Below are 19,435 nucleotides of genomic sequence, written 5' to 3' on the forward strand. Positions count from 1 at the left end.
TTTGTGTAAATTTTCTTCCCTGCATTTCCAAAATGGCATAAAAATTACATTTTCTAAAGATTAACTATGCCTTTCAGAAAATACCTTGGAGTGCTTGCTTTCCAAAAAGTAGTAATTTTGTGGGTGTTTCTGCTGACCTGGTGCTCCAAGGCCTCCAAAATTGTCATAGATAGGAAATTAGATGTGTAAAATGTGCTCCTTGAAAGCCCAAAGGTGCTCCTTGAATTTTGGACCCTGTTAAAAAGTCTCACACACTTGGTATCCTGTTATGCAGGAGGAGTAGCAGAATGTGTTTTGGGGTGTAATTGTAAGTACATCTGTGCTGTGGGAAAACAACTCGTTAAAATGACAACTTTGTGAAAAAACAAATTTTATTTAGTTTCATTTAAAAGAAAAATTGTGACACAAAATAACAAATCACCATGCCTCTTACGAATTCCCTAGGACTGTCTACTTTCCAAAAAAGGGGTCATTTGGTGGTATTTATGTTGTCCTGGCATTTTAGGGCCTCAAGAAATGAGATGAGCTGTCAGTACGTTACTTTTCTTATATATATTTCATCGTTTGTAGATTCTTTAACCTTCACGCAGATTAAATAATATACAATGATTTAGGTGAGGTTAGTTTGGAGCAGAAAACATTTTGGCCTGCATTTATGAAGAAAGTATTTTGCTAAATTTTGTAACAAAAATTAAAATATATATATTTTTTTCCTTTTTGTTTTTTTTCCCTTTATATAGCAAACAATAAAAAGTGGGTGAATAAATACCACCAAAAGAAAGCTCGATGTGTCTAAAAAAAAATGATATAAAATTCATTTTAGTAGTGTTGCGTGACATTCAATGTGGGAAAAATGGCCCGGACAGGAAGGGGGTGACACCGTCCGGTCCTGAAGTTGTTCAGAATTTATAAATCCTGTAAATAATGTGCTTGGTAATGCCTTAAAACTGCATGTGAAGTTTCACGCTAGTACAATAAACTCCTTTAAAGAAAAAACACAGATAAATGAGTTTCCTGCCAGCTTTATTCTCTTTGTAAACTAAAAGGCTGGGTGACATCGACCAAATATGGCCAATTGTTACTGCCGCTATATGACGGACCTCGTGGTTGTTTACAAACATCAGCTGGAGGTTCATGCCGGTGAACTGGTCAAATGTGGCCAGTTGATCTGCTCAGAACTGGGAACAGGCTGGATTCAAGTGAACCCTTTTCTCTCACCATGATGTCCTCCATGGAAGCTTCTGCTGAAGGTCAGGGGAGATCAGACTACACTGCTAGAGGGACCCAACCAGCAGTGACCCCCTCCTCCTTCTCTCTCACCATGATATCCTCCATGGAAGCTTCTGCTGAAGGTCAGGGGAAATCAGACTACTCTGGTAGAGGGACCCAACCAGCAGTGACCCCCTCCTCCTCTCTCACCATGATATCCTCCATAGAAGCTTCTGCTGAAGGTCAGGGGAGATCAGACTACACTGCTAGAGGGACCCAACCAGCAGTGACCTTCCCTCCTCCTCTCTCACCATGATGTCCTCCATGGAAGCTTCTGCTGAAAAACAGGGGAGATCAGACTACACTGCTAGAGGGACCCAACCAGCAGTGACCCCCCCTCCTTCTCTCTCACCATGATGTCCTCCATGGAAGCTTCTGCTGAAGGTCAGGGGAGATCAGACTACACGGCTAGAGGGACCCAACCAGCAGTGACCCCCCCCCTCCTTCTCTCTCACCATGATGTCCTCCATGGAAGCTTCTGCTGAAGGTCAGGGGAGATCAGACTACACTGCTAGAGGGACCCAACCAGCAGTGACCCCCCCCCTCCTTCTCTCTCCTAGCAGAGGAAGCCAGACACAACTTGGAAGTCTTTAGTGATCTCCGATCACCTTATAAAGTGTTTTTTCCATGATAAAGATCAGAGGAGCGCTCAGCCACGTGTTTTCTGAGGTGTATATCAAGGTGTGCTTCTTCCCAGTGTGAAATCTCTGAGGTTCGGCAACATATCATCCATAGAGAAGACATTTCCTGCAATCAGGACACCTCGAGGGTTAGGTGCTTCCTCTGATGTTTGATAAGCCAGGACTTCCTTGAAAAAAATTTCCCGCATTCAGAGCAGGAATACGGATTTTCTCCCGTGTGAGATCTCTGATGTGTAACAAATTCTGACATTCGTTTATAACATTTCCCGCACTCAGGGCAGGAGAACAGCTTTTCCCGCGTGTGCCATTTCTGGTGTTTGACAAGACCGAACTTCCGTGAAAAACATTTCCCGCACTCGGGACAGGAATACGGATTCTCACCGGTGTGAGATCTTCGATGGGTGTTAAATGGAGTCTTATGTGAAAAACATTTCCCACATTCAGGGCACAAGTATGGCTTCTCCCCCGTGTGAGACCTTTGATGTATAACAAGTTCGGAATTCCGCGTATAACATTTCCTGCACTCGGAGCAAGAATACAGCTTTTCACCCGTGTGCACTCTTTGATGTCGGGAAAGATGTATCCTCTGTGAAAAAGAGTTCCCACACTCAGAACAAGAATACGGCTTTTCACCTGTGTGCACTCTCTGATGCTTGGAAAGACAAGACTTCCCGGAAAAACATTTCCCACACTCTGGGCAGGAATACGGCTTCTCCCCCGTGTGAGATCTTTGATGTGTGACAAGGTACGCTTTTCGTGGGAAACATTTCCCGCACTCAGGACATACATACGGATTATCCCCTGTGTGAAGTCTGTAATGTATAACAAGTGTTGATTTTTGTAGAAAACATTTCCCGCACTCAGAACAGAAATGAAGCTTCTCCCCCGTGTGGCATTTCTGATGTTCAGCAAGGCTTAATTCAGAGCTAAAACTTTCCCCACATTCAGGACAAGGAAATGTCTTCTTCCCCTGAATCCCGGCCCCATCCCCCACAATACGAGGTTGCTCAGAGTTAGAGGGATTCCATGGTCTCTCCACACTGGGAAGTCCACCATCCATAGTGGAGCTCATTGTCTTTTCTCCGGCACAATCTCCTGGGATGTCCTCATCTTCCATTTTACAACCTGGAGATAAAGTGAGACGATCCTTTGAGGGTTTCTCCATGGCGGGTCCTGGAAAAATAGAAAAACATCATCAATAGATAGGAGGGGGTTAGTTCACTTCCATCAAGATTCCATCTGTATCAGGGAGATAGGAGGGAGCAGATGTTCTCGGTTGATGTCCCAACCAGCTGGGACTCCTCCCCTCTTCAGTCAAAGGGCCTTTGGTCCTCCCAGATCACTTCTACATTTACACCGCCTTGTCAGAGGAGCAGGAACCAATGGGGGCTGTAACAGAGCAGAGATAAGAGTAGAATATATTCTGGTCACCTGTGCTGATCTCTGTAGGAGTGTCCTCCTCTATGAATGTCCTCCTCATTCCAGCCTCCTCCGTATATTGCTGATCATCCCTCACATACGTCTCTTCTTCAATTTTAACTTTTATGATATTCAGAGGTAACATCTGTAACATAGAAGGATTTATGATGTGAGATCACATAGAAAATCTAATCTTGTACAGTTCACACATCGTCTCCACATGTCAAGAGTGTTCAAGCACCTTATGTTACCAATCCTCAACTCCACCTACCTGATGAGGGATGGTGTGACCTTCCTGTGTGGAATCGCGGGAATACAGAGGACAGGGACATCTCTCTGGTGGGTTCCTGGTATTAGCTGGTCCCATCATGATGTCCTTGTAGAAATCTTTCTGTCCTTCAGAGAGCTTCTTCACCACACCATACTCATCATGCTCCTCTTTATACTCTTCTTTAACAATATTATGACCCCTAAGAACAGACATGATGGGGGGTTACTGGGTGTAAATAGAAAATCAGATCTTATTACCTCCTCTGCTGCCACTTCCAGCAATGTCTCCTCTCTACATCCTCCCACCTCACCTGGAACTTCCTATTTATACCTGACATCACTTCCTGTCCTTCATAGAGACTTCCTGTCTGGGTAGAAGTGAGATCACCACCTTGTGGAGCTCAGAGGAACTGCAGCCCCGAGAACCGTCTGGTAGTGTGACCCCGGCCTTGTGCTGGGTGTGTATGGACTGTATGTCCTCATAGAGGGGTCACCTCCACTCCCACCAAGGGGGACAGAAATATATTCTACAAACATTAACATGTTGTCTGCTGCACTTCACCTCTTAATCCATACAGGATGAAAAAATTATATATAAAGTGTCAAAAAATAAATAGAATTACAATTATGGATGAGTTGCGTTTGTTGCTGTCATTAGGCGAGTGACTTTGCCACGTTTGGACATTGGGTTTATATTTATAGGAAGCATCATGATTGATGATGGATGTACATCATGGGACGATTGATGATGGATGTACATCATGGGACGATTGATGGATGTACATCGTGGGACGATTGACGATGGATGTACATCGTGGGACGATTGATGGATGTACATCGTGGGACGATTGATGGATGTACATCGTGGGACGATTGACGATGGATGTATATCGTGGGACGATTGACGATGGATGTACATCGTGGGACGATTGACGATGGATGTACATCGTGGGACGATCGATGATGGATGTACATCATGGAACGATTGATGATCGATGTTCATCATGGGACTTTTTTATACTAATGGACTCCTTTGTGGGGTTTTTCTTTACACTTTACATTTTCCGGAGGATCGAGTAGGTGTACTAATTTAAATATGGGTGGGCAGTAGCTAGGTGTTACTGTTAAAGGGGGCTTACAGATTTTGCAAAGCCCACTGCCATTAGACCCCCCACAACCACCAGGCCTAGGTTGTGGGGAAGAGGCCCTTGTCTTCATCAACAAGGGAACAAGGTGCTTTTCCAGGGGTCCCCCCCTGAAAGGTATGCCCTATGTTGAAGGTGCGTGACCTGTTTTTTTGCCCTACCAGGCTGCATGCTCGGATAAGGGTCTTGTATGGACTATTAGGGGTACCCTGAGGAAGTCACGTGATCAGCGTGACGCAAAGCGTCGGTGCGCGAGGAGGATTCTGGGAAGCGCGGTGACGTCATTTCCGGCGTGGCGGCCATATTTGAAACCCCTATATCCAATACCCATGCAAGGCAGGCATAGCATGAAGTTAAGGAGCCATATGTTTACATAAAGATGAATCATCATGTGAGTAGTTATCTCTGTGTATAGTCGATTTAATAAATGCGGTTTTACACTATGAGAGTCTTCTGTTTATGCATGAACGTGACTATAGAGTATACAGCCCTGGGGAGGATCCTGTGATACACCTGAGTGGTGTCTGTCTCTTAAGGCGAGTTGCCCCTGTAGGATCTTTGTAAGGAGGAACCGGAGAGGAAGCTGGCTATAGAGCATACATCGCTGGGGAGGATTCTGTGATATACCAGAGTGGTGTCTGTTCCCTAAAGCGAGTTGACCCTGCAGGGTCTATGTAAGGAGGTGAGGGGCCATTGCAGCTACTTTTGGATATACACAGTGTGGACACTTGACATCACCTGCATGAAGATTGTGTATTAGATACACTATATATATATGGACATGTTCACATAGAGTGGAGATTTCTTTATTAGAGTATTTTGTGATATATAGTTTGTTTGGTCACTTGGTCACTTTTGAATATTCCCTTTTTAGGGAATACACGGATTGCACTTTATTGAATAATATTGATCACTTGGTCACTTTGATTATTCCCGGTGGGAATACACGTGTTACACTTTATTTGCACTGTTGCACGTTTATATGATATATATTGATTGAGCATTAATTTATTTATATATATGTATGTTTGTTTTAGTATTTAGTTCTGCACTATTTATTTATTAATTTATTTAACTCACATTGGTAGGAGGTTAAGTGTCAGCACCTATAGGGATAGGGCCTCATTCTGAGCGCAGGAAGTTGTTTCTTTATTTATTACTGTCAGAATTTGGTGTCCCTTTAGAAGGTTCAGTGCTGAAGAGACAGCTTGACACTTCTGAGCTCTAAAATGTTGACAGGGAGTTGATAATGATGATGGCCTCCTCCCTTGACCATGTTCCTTAAACCTTCAATGATTGGAAGACTCCTCCCCAGCCTCATAGACTTGCATCTGTTGCAAGAACTTTCCAATTGCTGAGGAAGCAGGATTTTCCCACTGTCAGAGTTCAAGTGGTGATCCACGAGAACAGGGAACTTCTTGTTTGGGGGGATAGAAGCATAGGCAAAACCAGGGAAAGAGCCTGCTGATCGCATTTTAAGTTGGAGAGCATTTGATGGAGAGTCTTTGATGGAACTGGGTGTAGGGTACTGTCCCGAAGAAGGAAACCATTAGACCCAAAGCTCCCATGGTGAATCTTGCTGTAAGATCCCTCTTGGATCTCAGTTGTTAGGCAGTAGATCTTAAAGAAGGAACTTTCTTTTCTGGAAGAAAGAACTTTGCCTGAGATGTATCTAGGGCTAAACCCAATGCCCAGCACGGAAGTTAAACAACTTGAAAAGTTGATTGCAAGAACCTTCCAATTGCTGAAGATGGAGGATTTTCCCACTGTCAGAGTTGAAGTGGTGATCCACGAGAACAGAGAACTTCTTGTTTGGGGGGGATAGAAGCATAGGCAAAAGCAGGGAAAGAGCCTGCTGATAGAATATTAAGTTGGAGAGCACTTTGATGGAACTGGGTGTAGGTACTGTTCCAAAGAAGGAAACCATTAGACCCAAAGCTTCCATGGTGAATCTCACTGTGAGATCCCTCTTAGATCTCAGTTGTTAGGCAGTAGATATTAAAGAAGGAACTTTCTTTTCTGGAAGAAAGAACTTTGCCTGAGATGTATCTAGGGTTAAACTCAATACCCAGCACGGAAGTTAATCAGCTTGAAAAGGTAAATACATTCCAAATATGGCCACACTTTGCACAGTAATGCTCAAATATACAGGGTGACCCTGAATATAAAGTATAGACTTGGCCACCATGGTGGGCATACCTCCGAAGGGCTCTTCAAGGAGTGGGTCCGATGGGCTCTTCAGGGAGTGGGTCCAAAGAGCTCTTCAGGGAGTGGGTTCTGTTGTGATGGACCTTAGCCCTGGACCTGTTTAGCACCCCTCAGCTAACTCAACATGTTGCACCAAGTGACAAGATGAGCTCCCCACATAGGATCCAATTATACAAGGCCTAAAATTCCACGGCGTATCAATAGGTTGCCCCTTGTGCTGTACTGTACAACTAAGATATTGTGATTTTAGGGATAGAACTATTTCAATTTTATTTCATGCGTGACATGTTGAATCCAAAAATGTCATTTTTCACTTTCAGCCAGCAGGCGGCGCTCTTCAAGAAAATTAATTTTGCCTCTGCAACATAACTACTGCACTCAAAATGTGAGTTCTATCATTTAATCTGATCTTTTTTTTTTTTTTTATTCATCCACAAGAAATATTTAGCTCCTCTCCCAGCTTTATTGATCACTTTACATCCACCCTATATCTGTCTATAGCAGTTTTACTGCTACAGGGCGGCTCTCCTGTGCACAATTCTACAAATATATATGCGCGTACCTCAGTTTACGGACGCCTCGGTTAACGTAATTTTCAGATTACGAATGAAAATCCATTGAAAATAACGCCTCGGTTTGCTAACTTTGTTTTTTTATCATGTCCTTGTACAGTATTTATGCCTTTAAAGTGCACTTTATAAAGAGTTTTGAACAGATAAAATACTTTTTTTTTACTTTTTTCTGACCTCCGGAACGGATTAATTGGTTTTCAGTGCATTTACTAATTAATTTTTTTATTATGTCCATGTACAGTATTTATGCCTTTAAAGTTCACTTTATAAAGAATTTTGAACAGATAAAAGACTTTTTTTTTTTACTTTTTTCTGACCTCCAGAACAGATTAATTGGTTTTCAATGCATTTACGAATTAATTTTTAATCATGTCCCTGTACAGTATTTATGCCTTTAAAGTTCACTTTATAAAGAATTTTGAACAGATAAAAGACTTTTTTTTTTTACTTTTTTCTGACCTCCAGAACAGATTAATTGGTTTTCAATGCATTTACGAATTAATTTTTAATCATGTCCCTGTACAGTATTTATGCCTTTAAAGTTCACTTTATAAAGAATTTTGAACAGATAAAAGACTTTTTTTTTTTACTTTTTTCTGACCTCCAGAACAGATTAATTGGTTTTCAATGCATTTATGAATTAATTTTTATCATATCTTTGTACAGTATTTATGCCTTTAAAGTGCACTTTATAAAGAGTTTTGAACAGATAAGACTTTTTTTTTTTGCTTGTTTCTGACCTCTGGAATGGATTAATTGGTTTTCAATGCATTTACAAATTAATTAATCATGTCCCTGTACAGTATTTATGCCTTTAAAGTGCACTTTAAAAAGAGTTTTCAACAGATAAGACTTTTTTTTTTTACTTTTTTTGGACCTCCGGAACAGAATAATTGGTTTTCAATGCATTTAAGAAATTAATTTTTAATCATGTCCCTGTACAGTATTTATGCCTTTAAAGTGCACTTTATAAAGAGTTTTGAACAGATAAAAGACTTTTTTTTGTACTTTTTTCTGACCTCCGGAACAGGTTAATTAGTTTACAATGCATTCCTATGGGAAACGGCATTTCGGTTTACTCATTTTTCACAATACGAAATGTCCCACAGAAGGAATTAAATTTGTAAACCGAGTTACGCCTGTATATGTGATTTTAGAACCTCCGCCTCATGGTGGTGCGTGAGCGCTGCTGATGCGGTGGGTCGCTTCTCCTGTGAGCGGTCACAGAAGAAGCTTATCTGCAAATCCCGGTAAACGGATCTTCACCGCCACCTGCACATTGTCGGGCAGGGAGGAAGAACAGGGGAAAGTGATGGATCATGTGTCCCTGCAGAGCTGGGAAGACGATCCATCACTTCCTCTTGTAGCAACACCACCTAGTGTACAGCAAGCACATAGCTAGGCACACACTTAACCCTCTTGATCACCCTAGGTGTTAATGATGAGCTGTTGGGTCTCAGTTCAGTTTTCTGAAGGACCCGCAAAACACAGCCTAAAGTTCCCAAATGCTAAATACAGCAAAACAAAAAAAACAAAACACTGAAGTCTATGGAAGCCAAAAATTTTTATTTTTTTTTTTACAAGGCGTTTTTTAAAAAAAAAACATAAGAAGGGGGTGGGTTTAAGGGCAACACAAAACTGCATAAATCTTTTAATCGCCTTCCACCCGCCATAAGGAAATGACGGACGGGCAGCGTTTCTCTCTTTCAGGGAGGAAGTCATATGACGTCCTCCCACTCTAACTGCCCATGTGCGCCCCTGGGGGCGCGTGGCACGGCGATTGGTGAGCTGTGTCCCTGGGACACAGTGGATCACCGATCAGAGGAAACAACAGATATCGTCGGCTCTGCCATGTGACCAATCACAGCTGATTGCATGTAAACAAGGAAATGCCGGTTTTTGGCAATCTTCTCCTCCTGCTGACAGCTCATGAGGAGAGAAGAGCTGGTAATCGGAATTCCTCAGAGGGGACATGTACACTGATCATCAGGGCACAGATCATCAGTGTAGCCCCATCAATGCCACATATCAGTGCCTACCAGTGCACATCAATGCCAAATAACAGTGCCCATCAGAGCTGCCTTTCAGTGCCACCTATCAGTGCTGCCTAACGGTTCCAATCAGTCCCACGTATCAGTGCTCATCAGTACCGCCTATCAGTGTCATATTTGAGTGCTGCCTTTCAGTGCCCATCAGTGATGCTTGTCAAACCCCACCAGTGATGCCTCTCAATGCCCATCAGTGCCAGCTACCAGTGCCTCCTCATTAGTGCCACATATGAGTGCTGCCTGTCAATGCCCACCAGTGATGCCTGTCAATGCCCATCAGTGCCAGCTACCAGTGCCTCCTCATTAGTGCCACATGAGTGCTGCCTTTCAGTGCCCATCAGTGATGCCTGTCAATGCCCACCAGTGATGCCTGTCAATGCCCATCAGTGCCACCTACCAGTGCCTCCTCATCAGTGCTATCTGTGCCCATGATAGCAGCCTCATTAGCGCACCTCAGTGAAGGAGAAAAATTGCTTATTTACAAAATTTTATAAAAAACTTTTTTTCACAATTTAAATTTTTAGTTTATTTAGCAAAAAATAACCCCCACCCCAGTGGCGATTAAATACCACCAAAAGAAAGCTCTATCTGTCTCAAAAAAATTATAGAAATGTTAGTTTGGGTACAGTGTTGCATGACCGCGCAATTGTCATTCAAAGTGTGAGAGTGCTGAATTCTTGAATGAATATTGGCCGGGGCAGGAAGGGGTAGAGTGTCTGGTAGGCAGGAAGGGGGTAGAAGTGTCCGGTAGGCAGGAAGGGGGTAGAAGTGTCCTGTAGGCAGGAAGGGGGTAGAAGTGTCCGGTAGGCAGGAAGGGGGTAGAATCGCCCTGTAGGCAGGAAGGGGGTGGAATCGCCCTGTAGGCAGGAAGGGGGTAGAAGTGCCCTGTAGGCAGGAAGGGGGTGGAATCGCCCTGTAGGCAGGAAGGGGGTAGAAGAGTCCGGTAGGCAGGAAGGGGGTAGAAGTGCCCAGTAAGCAGGAAGGGGGGACAGTGCCCAGTAGGCAGGAAGGGAGAAGAAGTGCCCGGCAGATAGGAAGGGGGTAGAAGTGCCTGGCTGGCAGGAAGGGGGTAGAGTGTCCGGTAGGCAGGAAGGGGGTAGAAGTGTCCGGTAGGCAGGAAGGGGGTAGAAGTGCCGGTAGGGAGGAAGGGGGTAGAAGTGTCCGGTAGGCAGGAAGGGGGTAGAAGTGTCAGGTAGGCAGGAAGGGGGTAGAAGTGTCCGGTAGGCAGGAAGGGGGTAGAAGTGCCGGTAGGGAGGAAGGGGGTAGAAGTGTCCAGTAGGCAGGAAGGGGGTGGAAGTGCCCGGTAGGCAGGAAGGGGGTGGAAGTGCCCAGTAGGCAGGAAGGGGGTGGGAGTGCCCGGTAGGCAGGAAGGGGGTAGAAGTGTCCGGTAGGCAGGAAGGGGGTAGAAGTGCCCGGTACGCAGGAAGGGGGTAGAAGTGCCCGGTACGCAGGAAGGGGGTAGAAGTGCCCGTTAGGGAGGAAGGGGGTAGAAGTGCCCGGTAGGCAGGAAGGGGGTGACAGTGCCTGGTAGGCAGGAAGGGGGTAGAAGTGTCCAGTAGGCAGGAAGGGGGTGGAAGTGCCCGGTAGGCAGGAAGGGGGTGGGAGTGCCCGGGAGGCAGCAAGTGGGTGACAGTGCCCGGTAGGCAAGGGGTTAAACAATAAAAAAAAAGTAAAAAAAAAAAACAAAAACTAATACCGATAAATGACAGTTCCCTGCCAGCTCTGTTTGTAAACAAAGCCGCTGGGTGATGTCATTGACCACATATGATCAGGACCATTTGTTACTGCCGCTGTATGACAGACCTCCGGCTCATGGAAGTTTGCAAAAACGGGTGGAACATGTAACATGATCCCAAAGGTGAACTTATCCTTCAATACTCCTCATAGGTTCTGTGGGTTCTCTGATGTTTGATAAGCCAGGACTTCCGTGAAAAACATTTCCCGCACTCAGAACAGGAATATGCATTGTCCCCCGTGTGAGATCTCTGATGTATGACAAATTCTGGTTTCCGTTTATAACACTTCCCGCACTCAGGGCAAGAAAACAGCTTTTCCCGCATATGGGTTCTCTGATGTTTAAGAAGATTGAACTTCCGTGAAAAGCACTTCCCGCACTCAGGACAGGGATACGGATTCTCACCCGTGTGAGACCTCTGATGGATGTTAAGTTGGGACTTATGTGAAAAACATTTCCTGCACTCAGGACAGGAATACGGCTTCTCCCCCGTGTGAGATCTTTGATGTATGACAAGGTCTGATTTTCGTGTATAATATTTGCCGCACTCTGGGCAGGAATACGGTTTCTCCCCCGTGTGCGAGCTCTGATGTCTGGAAAGATGGGTCTTCTGCGAAAAACATTTCCCGCAATCTGGGCAGGAATACGGCTTCTCCCCCGTGTGACACCTCTGATGGGTGTTAAGTTGGGGCTTATTTGAAAAACATTTCTCACACTCAGTGCACGAATACGGCTTCTCCCCCGTGTGAGATCTTTGATGTATGACAAGGTATGATTTTCGTGGAAAACATTTCCCACATTCAGGGCAGAAATATGGCTTCTCCCCCGTGTGAGTTCTGTGATGTACAATAAGTGCTGATTTCTGAAGAAAACATTTCCCGCACTCAGAACAGAAAAGAAGCTTCTCCCCCGTGTGATATTTTTGATGTTCAGTAAGACTTAATTCTGAGTTAAAAGTTCCCCCACAATCAGGACAAGGAAATTTCCTCTCCCCCTGAATCCCTGCCCCATTCCCCACAGTACGAGGTTGCTCAGAGTCAGAGGGATTCCATGGTCTCTCCACACTGGGAAGTCCCCCATCCATAGTGCAGCTCATTGTCTTTTCTCCAGCACAATCTCCTGGGATGTCCTCATCTTCCATTTTACAACCTGGAGATAAAGTGAGACGATCCTTTGAGGGTTTCTCCATGGCGGGTCCTGGAAAAATAGAAAAACATCATCAATAGATAGAAGAGGGTTAGTTCACTTCCATCAAGATTCCATCTGGATCAGGGAGATAGGAGGGAGCAGATGTTCTCTGTGGATGTCCCAACCAGCTGGGACTCTTCCCCTCTTCAAAGAGCCTTTGGTCCTCCCAGATCACTTCTACATTTACACCGCCTTGTCAGAGGAGCAGGAACCAATGGTGGATGGGAGGGGGGCGGTAACAGGGCAGAGATAAGAGAAGAATATATTCTGGTCACCTGTGCTGATCTCTGTAGGAGTGTCCTCCTCTATGAATGTCCTCCTCATTCCAGCCTCCTCCGTATATTGCTGATCATCCCTCACATACGTCTCTTCTACTTCACCCTCAACTTTCATGTTCATCAGATCTTCACCCTAAACCAACAAAATGGCAGAAAATAACATCTGTAACATAGAAGGATTTATGATGTGAGATCACATAGAACATCTCATCTTGTAGAGTCCACACATCGTCTCCACATGTCAGAGTGTTCCATCACTTTATGTTCCCGACCCTCAACTCCACCGACCTGATGATGGTGAGGGATGGTGTGACCTTCCTGTGTGGAATCCTGGGAATACAGAGGACGGGGACATCTCTCTGGGGGGTTCCTGGTATTAGGTGGCTCCATCATATCCTTGTGTCCTTCTAAAAACTCCTCCATCACTCCATACTCCTCATCCTCCTCTTTACACTCTTCTTTCACATCAATATTTCTATTCCCGAGGTTTCCATTCTGAATATATAGTAAGACAGATATTGTAACAAACATACTTGTGTATAAATCATAACTGTGAATAATTGTCAATCATCGACCTGACACACACAATGATACCGTCACCATCCAGACACATCCCTTGTCTGTTACTGGAGAATGTCCCAGAATTCCTGGCACCGCTCACCTCTCCTGTTAGCAGCTCCATCATCTTCTTGGTGACTTCTAGAATCTTCTGCATGTTGTGTCTCTCAGGATTTAGGGAGTCACATGGAGGCACTGTGATGGTCATATGATCACCTGACTTCAGAGGAGAAAATCTCTGTATTGGGGAACCAATAGGAACATCATGTTAGACTCCCAGAATCCTCCTCATCTCTCCGGTCAGGTCTGTGTTTTATTAATAGAGATAAGAGTGATGTCATGTGACCTCCCAGAATCCTCCTCACCTCTCCGGTCAGGTCTGTGTTTTATTAATAGAGATAGGAGTGATGTCATGTGACCACCCAGAATCCTCCTCACCTCTCCGGTCAGGTCTGTTTTATTAATAGAGATGAGAGTGATGTCATGTGACCTCCCAGAATCTTCCTCACCTCTCCGGTCAGCAGGTAGATGATCTCCAGGGTGAGGTTTAGTATTCTCTCAGTCATGTGACTCCGGTCCGCCTCCATCCTCATTGGTCATGTGATCTATACAGGTTTCCTGTAGACCAATAATTGATGAGACAATTATCCGGACTGTACTGGTTCAGCTTTGTTGCCATGGGGATGTATGAATGTAATAACATATTAAATGTTTCAGTACTTATAATGTTTCCTAGTGCTGTAGGTGATCGCTGTAATGGTTTCGATAAACCAGTCAGCAGGATGAAAAAGAAGTGTAACCTTTCTAGGCCACAGAAAGTCTTTAAAAAGTACAAACAAATGAGAATAAATACCAAGAAGGTGATACATTTCCAAAATGAAGAGAATGTTCCGGCCTGAGTGTACATATAAAATCAGATCTTATTACCTTCTCTGCTGCCACTTCCGGCAATGTCTCCTCTCCACTTCCTCCAGATTTACCTGGAACTTCCCGTCTGTCCCTAACATCACTTCCTGTCTTCCATAGAGACTTCCTGTCTGGGTAGATCCCCACGGTGTGGAGATCAGAGGAACTGCAGCCCCGAGAACCGTCTGGTAGTGTGACCCCAGCCTTGTGTTGGGCGTGTATGGACTGTATGTCCTCATAGAGGGGTCACCTCCACTCCCACCAAGGGGGACAGAAATAGATTCCTGATTGGGATAGGATATACAGTCCATACACAACCAGCACAAGGCCGGGGCCACACTACCAGACGGTTTCAGGGATGCAGTTCCTCTGAGCTCCACAAGGTGGGGATCTCACTTCTACCCAGACAGGAAGTCTCTATGTAAGACAGGAAGTGATGTCAGCTACAGACAGGAAGTGATGTCAGGTATAAATAGGAAGTTTTGGGTGAGAGGGGAGTCCAGGAGGAAGTAGAAAGGAGACATTGCTGGAAGTGGCAGCAGAGGAGGTAATAAGATCTGATTTTATATTTACACCTAGTAACCCCCCATCATGCCTGTCTTCTTCCTTCATCGTCATGTCCGTCCTGTTCCTCCATCGTCACGCCCGTCCTCATCCTCCATCGTCACGCCCGTCCTCATCCTCCATCGTCACGCCCGTCCTCATCCTCCATCGTCACGCCCGTCCTCATCCTCCACCGTCACGCCCGTCCTCATCCTCCACCGTCACGCCCGTCCTCATCCTCCACCGTCACGCCCGTCCTCATCCTCCACCGTCACGCCCGTCCTCTTCCTCCACCGTCACGCCCGTCCTCCACCGTCACGCCCGTCCTCTTCCTCCACCGTCACGCCCGTCCTCTTCCTCCACTGTCATGTCTGTCCTCTTCCTCCATCATCTCGCCTGTCCTCTTCCTCCATCATCTCGCCTGTCCTCTTCCATGGAACCCTGGATGAAGAAGAATGCTCCCCACACTTGTGGTCATTGGGAAGAGTTACCACCTTACAGATAGCAAAAATGATCAGTGGTGTCAGTGGGAGCTTTTCTAAGAGGCAGAAATTGCTCATTACTCAAGGGGCCTCTAGCAACCTCTGGAGGAACCCTAGATTTCCATGGCACCTGGATGGAGGAAGAATGCTCCTTACACTTGTGGTCATTGGGAAGAATTAGCCCCTTACAGATAGCAAAAATGATCAGTGGTGTCAGTGGGAACTTTTCTGAGAGGCAGAAGTTGCTCATTACTCAAGGAACCCCTAACAACCTCTGGAGGAACCCAAGGGATCTATAGAACCCTGGTTGAGAAACCTACTTTAAAAGATCATCATTGCTACCAGAGATAAAATAAGAAAACCTGCATGTGGAGGATGATGGTGTGTTTGAGGATCGCTCACAACTATCATGGCTGAAAACATTGTGGCCAATCGGCTCCTGCTAATTATTGCTCAGTGCCTCTGGCTGGTTATTAGACCTCCTATGATCTGGTAGTCCAACCATCTGGTAAACAGTTTGTTTGTCTTCTGGTGATGGAGCTCTGAAGTGGATGCACACAGGATCATTTCTGTACTGTATTGGCCACTTTTGGCCGTTTAAAGGACATTTGGTTCCTAGGCCCTTACAGTTTATTCTTTGGTCACATTTGTGTTTTCGCTCCGATTTGTTATTATTGTTCACATATTTTATATTTTTATAAAGAAAAAAATTTTTGTTAAAGGTACAACGCAGCTACTTTTACTTTCCTTTTAAATTCAATGGGGTTTTGGATTTAGAATCCTATGTTCCCTAAACATGCGTCAGATCAAACCCAGGTATGTTCAGCTCAGGGGCGCACTGACAACACGTGGGGCCCCCGGGCAATAGGGGATCATGGGGCCCCTGTGTCCTTGCCCAAACTCAAAAAAGCCTATTAAAAAGGTACCAGGGGCATCTCATGGGACCCCCTATTGACCCCGGGCCCTCAGGCAGTGCCCGAGTTTCCAAATGGTCAGTCCGCCCCTGGTTCAGCTCATCCATTCCTCCCGATATTCTCATCCTTTTATTGTATGACTAGTCCGGATAACTCTCTGCTATCAATTTTACCTGTATACAGGGAAATCTTCATAGATGATGTCACAAATGAGGATGGAGGAGGACTGGAGTCACATGACTGAGAGGATACTAAACCTCGCCCTGGAGATCATCTACCTGCTGACCGGAGAGGTGAGGAGGATTCTGGGAGGTCACATGACATCACTCTCATCTCTGTTAATAAAACAGACCTGACCGGAGAGGTGAGGAGGATTCTGGGAGTCTAACATGATGTTCCTATTGGTTCCCCAATACAGAGATTTCCTCTTCTGAAGTCAGGTGATCATATGACCATCACAGTGCCTCCATGTGACTCCCTAAACCCTGAGAGACACAACATGCAGAAGGTTCTAGAAGTCACCCAGAAGATGATGGAGCTGCTGACAGGAGAGGTGAGCGGTGCCGGGAATTCTGGGACATTCTCAATGGAGGAGTGGGAGTATTTAGAAGGACACAAGGACCTCTACAAGGACATGATGGACAATCAGCCGCCCCTCACATCACCGGGTAAGAGGAGACTTTATTGGAAAGGAGAGAGCAGTACGGAGGATCCACCTAGATCCCTCATCATCTGATAAACACATAGAAACAATGGATTCAGTCAGTGTGTGTGTTTATTACAGATGGATCCAGTCGTGGGAACCCACCAGAGAGATGTCTCCATCCTCTGTATTCCCGGGATGGTCACACCATCCCTCACCATCATCAGGTAGATGAGGAACAATTACTGATAGTTGTGATTTAAATGTAAGCATGCTATAATGAATGTCTTATTATTATATTATATTCAGAGTGGAAACCTCATGGATTACAATATTGTTGTTAAAGAAGAGGACAATGAAGATGAGGAGTATGGAGTGATGGAGGAGTTTTCAGAAGGATGCAAGGATATGATGGAACCATCTAATACCAGGAACCCCCCAGAGAGATGTCCCCGTCCTCTGTATTCCCGGGATTCCACACAGGAAGGTCACACCATCCCTCACCATCATCAGGTAGTTTGAGTTGACGGTCAGGAACATAAAGTGATGGAACACTCTGACATGTGGAGACGATGTGTGGACTCTACAAGATGAGATGTTCTATGTGATCTCACATCATAAATCCTTCTATGTTACAGATGTTATTTTCTGCCATTCTGTTGCTTTAGGGTAAAGATCTGATGAACATGAAAGCTGAGGGTGAAGTAGAAGAGACGTATGTGAGGGATGATCAGCAATATACGGAGGAGGCTGGAATGAGGAGGACATTCATAGAGGAGGACATTCCTACAGAGATCGGCACAGGTAACCAGAATATATTCTTCTCTTATCTCTGCTCTGTTACCGCCCCCCCCCCAGCCTTCATTGGTTCCTGCTCCTCTGACAAGGCGGTGTAAATGTAGAAGTGATCTGGGAGGAGGAGCAAAGGCCCTTTGACTGAAGAGGGGAGGAGTCCCAGCTGATTGGGACATCCACAGAGAACATCTGCTCCCTCCTATCTCCCTGATCCAGATGGAATCTTGATGGAAGTGAACTAACTCTCTCCTATCTGTTGATGTTGTTTTTCTATTTTTCCAGGACCCGCCATGGAGAAACCCTCAAAGGATCGTCTCACTTTATCTTTAGGTTGTAAAATGGAAGATGAGGACATCCCAGGAGATTGTGCCGGAGAAAAGACAATGAGCTCCACTATGGATGGTGGACTTCCCAGTGTGGAGAGACAATGGAGTCCCTCTGACTCTGAGCAACCTCATACTGTGGAGGATGGGGCCGGGGTTCACGGGGAAAAGAAACTTCCCTGTCTTGAATGTGGGGAAAATTTTAACTCCGTGTTAAGTCTTCATATATGTAAGAGATCTCGTGAGAAGGTACATTCCTGTTCTGAGTGTGGGAAATGTTTTCTTCATAAATCAGAACTCAGCAAACACTACGTATCTCACACGGGGGAGAAGCCGTTTATCTGCCCTGAGTGTGGGAAATGTTTCTCACAGAAGTCCTGTCTTTACAGGCATCAGAGATTGCACGCGGGCGAAAAGCCTCATGCCTGCCTCGAGTGCGGGAAATGTTTTCCGAGAAAAACAGAACTTGTTATACATCAGAGATCTCACACAGGAGAGAAGCCGTTTGTTTGCCCCGAGTGTAGGAAACGTTTTTCAGATAAGTCCAGTCTTTCCAAACATCAGAGAATGCACACGGGCGAGAAGCCGTATTCTTGTCCTGACTGTGGAAAACGTTGTGCACAGAAATCAGAACTTGTTAAACATCAGAGGTCTCACACCGGGGAGAAGCTTTATTCCTGCCCTGTGTGCGGGAAATGTTTCTCATGGAAGGCTTGTCTTATCAAACATCAGAAAACGCACACGGTGGGGTATTAGTGTCCTGAGTGCGGGAAATGTCTTCTATATGGATGATATGTTGCCGTACATCGGAGATCTCACACTGGGAAGAAGCACAACTTGATACACACCTCAGAAAACACGTGGCTGAGCGCTGCTCATGGAAAAGTTGTGTCTGGCTTCCTCTGCTAGGAGAGAGAAGGAGGGGGGGGGGTCACTGCTGGTTGGGTCCCTCTAGCAGTGTAGTCTGATCTCCCCTGACCTTCAGCAGAAGCTTCCATGGAGGACATCGTGGTGAGAGAGAAAGAAGGGGGGGTCACTGCTGGTTGGGTCCCTCTAGCAGTGTAGTCTGATCTCCTCTGACCTTCAGCAGAAGCTTCCATGGAGGACATCATGGTGAGAGAGAAGGAAGGGAGGTCACTGCTGGTTGGGTCCCTCTAGCAGTGTTGTCTGATCTCCCCTGACCTTCAGCAGAAGCTTCCATGGAGGACATGATGGTGAGAGAGAAGGAGGGGTCAATGCTGGTTGGGTCCCTCTAGCAGTGTAGTCTGATCTCCCCTGACCTTCAGCAGAAGCTTCCAAGGAAAGAATTGTGATGATAGAGAAGGTTGTGGATGAAGAACAGGAAAGACGAGTGTAGATGATGTGACTGGCGATTTTGGTACAGCAGTTATCAACCTTGGACCAACAGCTGCCTTTGCTCGGAGAAAGTGGTTAAGATGATATTTTTGTATGTGATATAAAAATGTTTATATATTAAAATGAAACCAATGAAGATCTA

At 45.4% G+C, this 19,435-nt stretch overlaps 4 protein-coding genes across 9 annotated transcripts; 1 reads left to right on the plus strand and 3 right to left on the minus strand.

Annotated features, from left to right (window-relative positions):
• Positions 1-353: 353 nt before the first annotated feature.
• Positions 354-12,583, minus strand: LOC149465051 (uncharacterized). Of its 6 annotated transcripts, none has more exons than XM_089673768.1 (3): positions 11,496-12,583; positions 6,070-6,075; positions 354-2,824 (listed from the first exon to the last, which is right to left on the minus strand). In XM_089673768.1, exons 1-3 carry the CDS (start codon positions 12,494-12,496, stop codon positions 2,023-2,025), a joined length of 1,809 nt encoding a protein of 602 aa, XP_089529894.1. In that variant the 5' UTR covers positions 12,497-12,583; the 3' UTR covers positions 354-2,022. The 6 variants fall into 6 exon arrangements, with proteins under 6 accessions (XP_089529894.1, XP_089529890.1, XP_089529892.1 ...); XM_089673764.1 differs by lacking the exon at positions 6,070-6,075 and adding an exon at positions 4,157-4,163 and having other exon boundaries at positions 354-3,069; positions 11,631-12,504; XM_089673766.1 differs by lacking the exon at positions 6,070-6,075 and adding an exon at positions 8,898-8,900 and having other exon boundaries at positions 354-2,842; positions 11,595-12,504.
• On the minus strand, positions 3,095-3,951 carry LOC149465052 (uncharacterized). Its single transcript, XM_089673738.1, has 2 exons — positions 3,601-3,951; positions 3,095-3,474 (listed from the first exon to the last, which is right to left on the minus strand). Exons 1-2 carry the CDS (start codon positions 3,811-3,813, stop codon positions 3,262-3,264), a joined length of 426 nt encoding a protein of 141 aa, XP_089529864.1. The 5' UTR covers positions 3,814-3,951; the 3' UTR covers positions 3,095-3,261.
• On the minus strand, positions 12,545-14,595 carry LOC149465053 (oocyte zinc finger protein XlCOF7.1-like). The gene is made up of 6 exons (XM_089673791.1): positions 14,259-14,595; positions 13,841-13,949; positions 13,435-13,569; positions 13,062-13,268; positions 12,771-12,906; positions 12,545-12,570 (listed from the first exon to the last, which is right to left on the minus strand). Exons 2-6 carry the CDS (start codon positions 13,922-13,924, stop codon positions 12,545-12,547), a joined length of 588 nt encoding a protein of 195 aa, XP_089529917.1. The 5' UTR covers positions 13,925-13,949; positions 14,259-14,595.
• On the plus strand, positions 14,519-19,435 carry LOC149465054 (oocyte zinc finger protein XlCOF7.1-like). The gene is made up of 7 exons (XM_089673704.1): positions 14,519-14,784; positions 16,360-16,469; positions 16,595-16,844; positions 16,961-17,046; positions 17,129-17,332; positions 17,488-17,623; positions 17,897-19,435. Exons 2-7 carry the CDS (start codon positions 16,374-16,376, stop codon positions 18,691-18,693), a joined length of 1,569 nt encoding a protein of 522 aa, XP_089529830.1. The 5' UTR covers positions 14,519-14,784; positions 16,360-16,373; the 3' UTR covers positions 18,694-19,435.

This window comes from Staurois parvus, unplaced genomic scaffold, assembly GCF_062004578.1.
Source record: "Staurois parvus isolate SC_StPar_1 unplaced genomic scaffold, SC_StPar_1.0 ptg000144l, whole genome shotgun sequence".
NCBI classification, from domain to species: Eukaryota; Metazoa; Chordata; class Amphibia; order Anura; family Ranidae; genus Staurois; species Staurois parvus.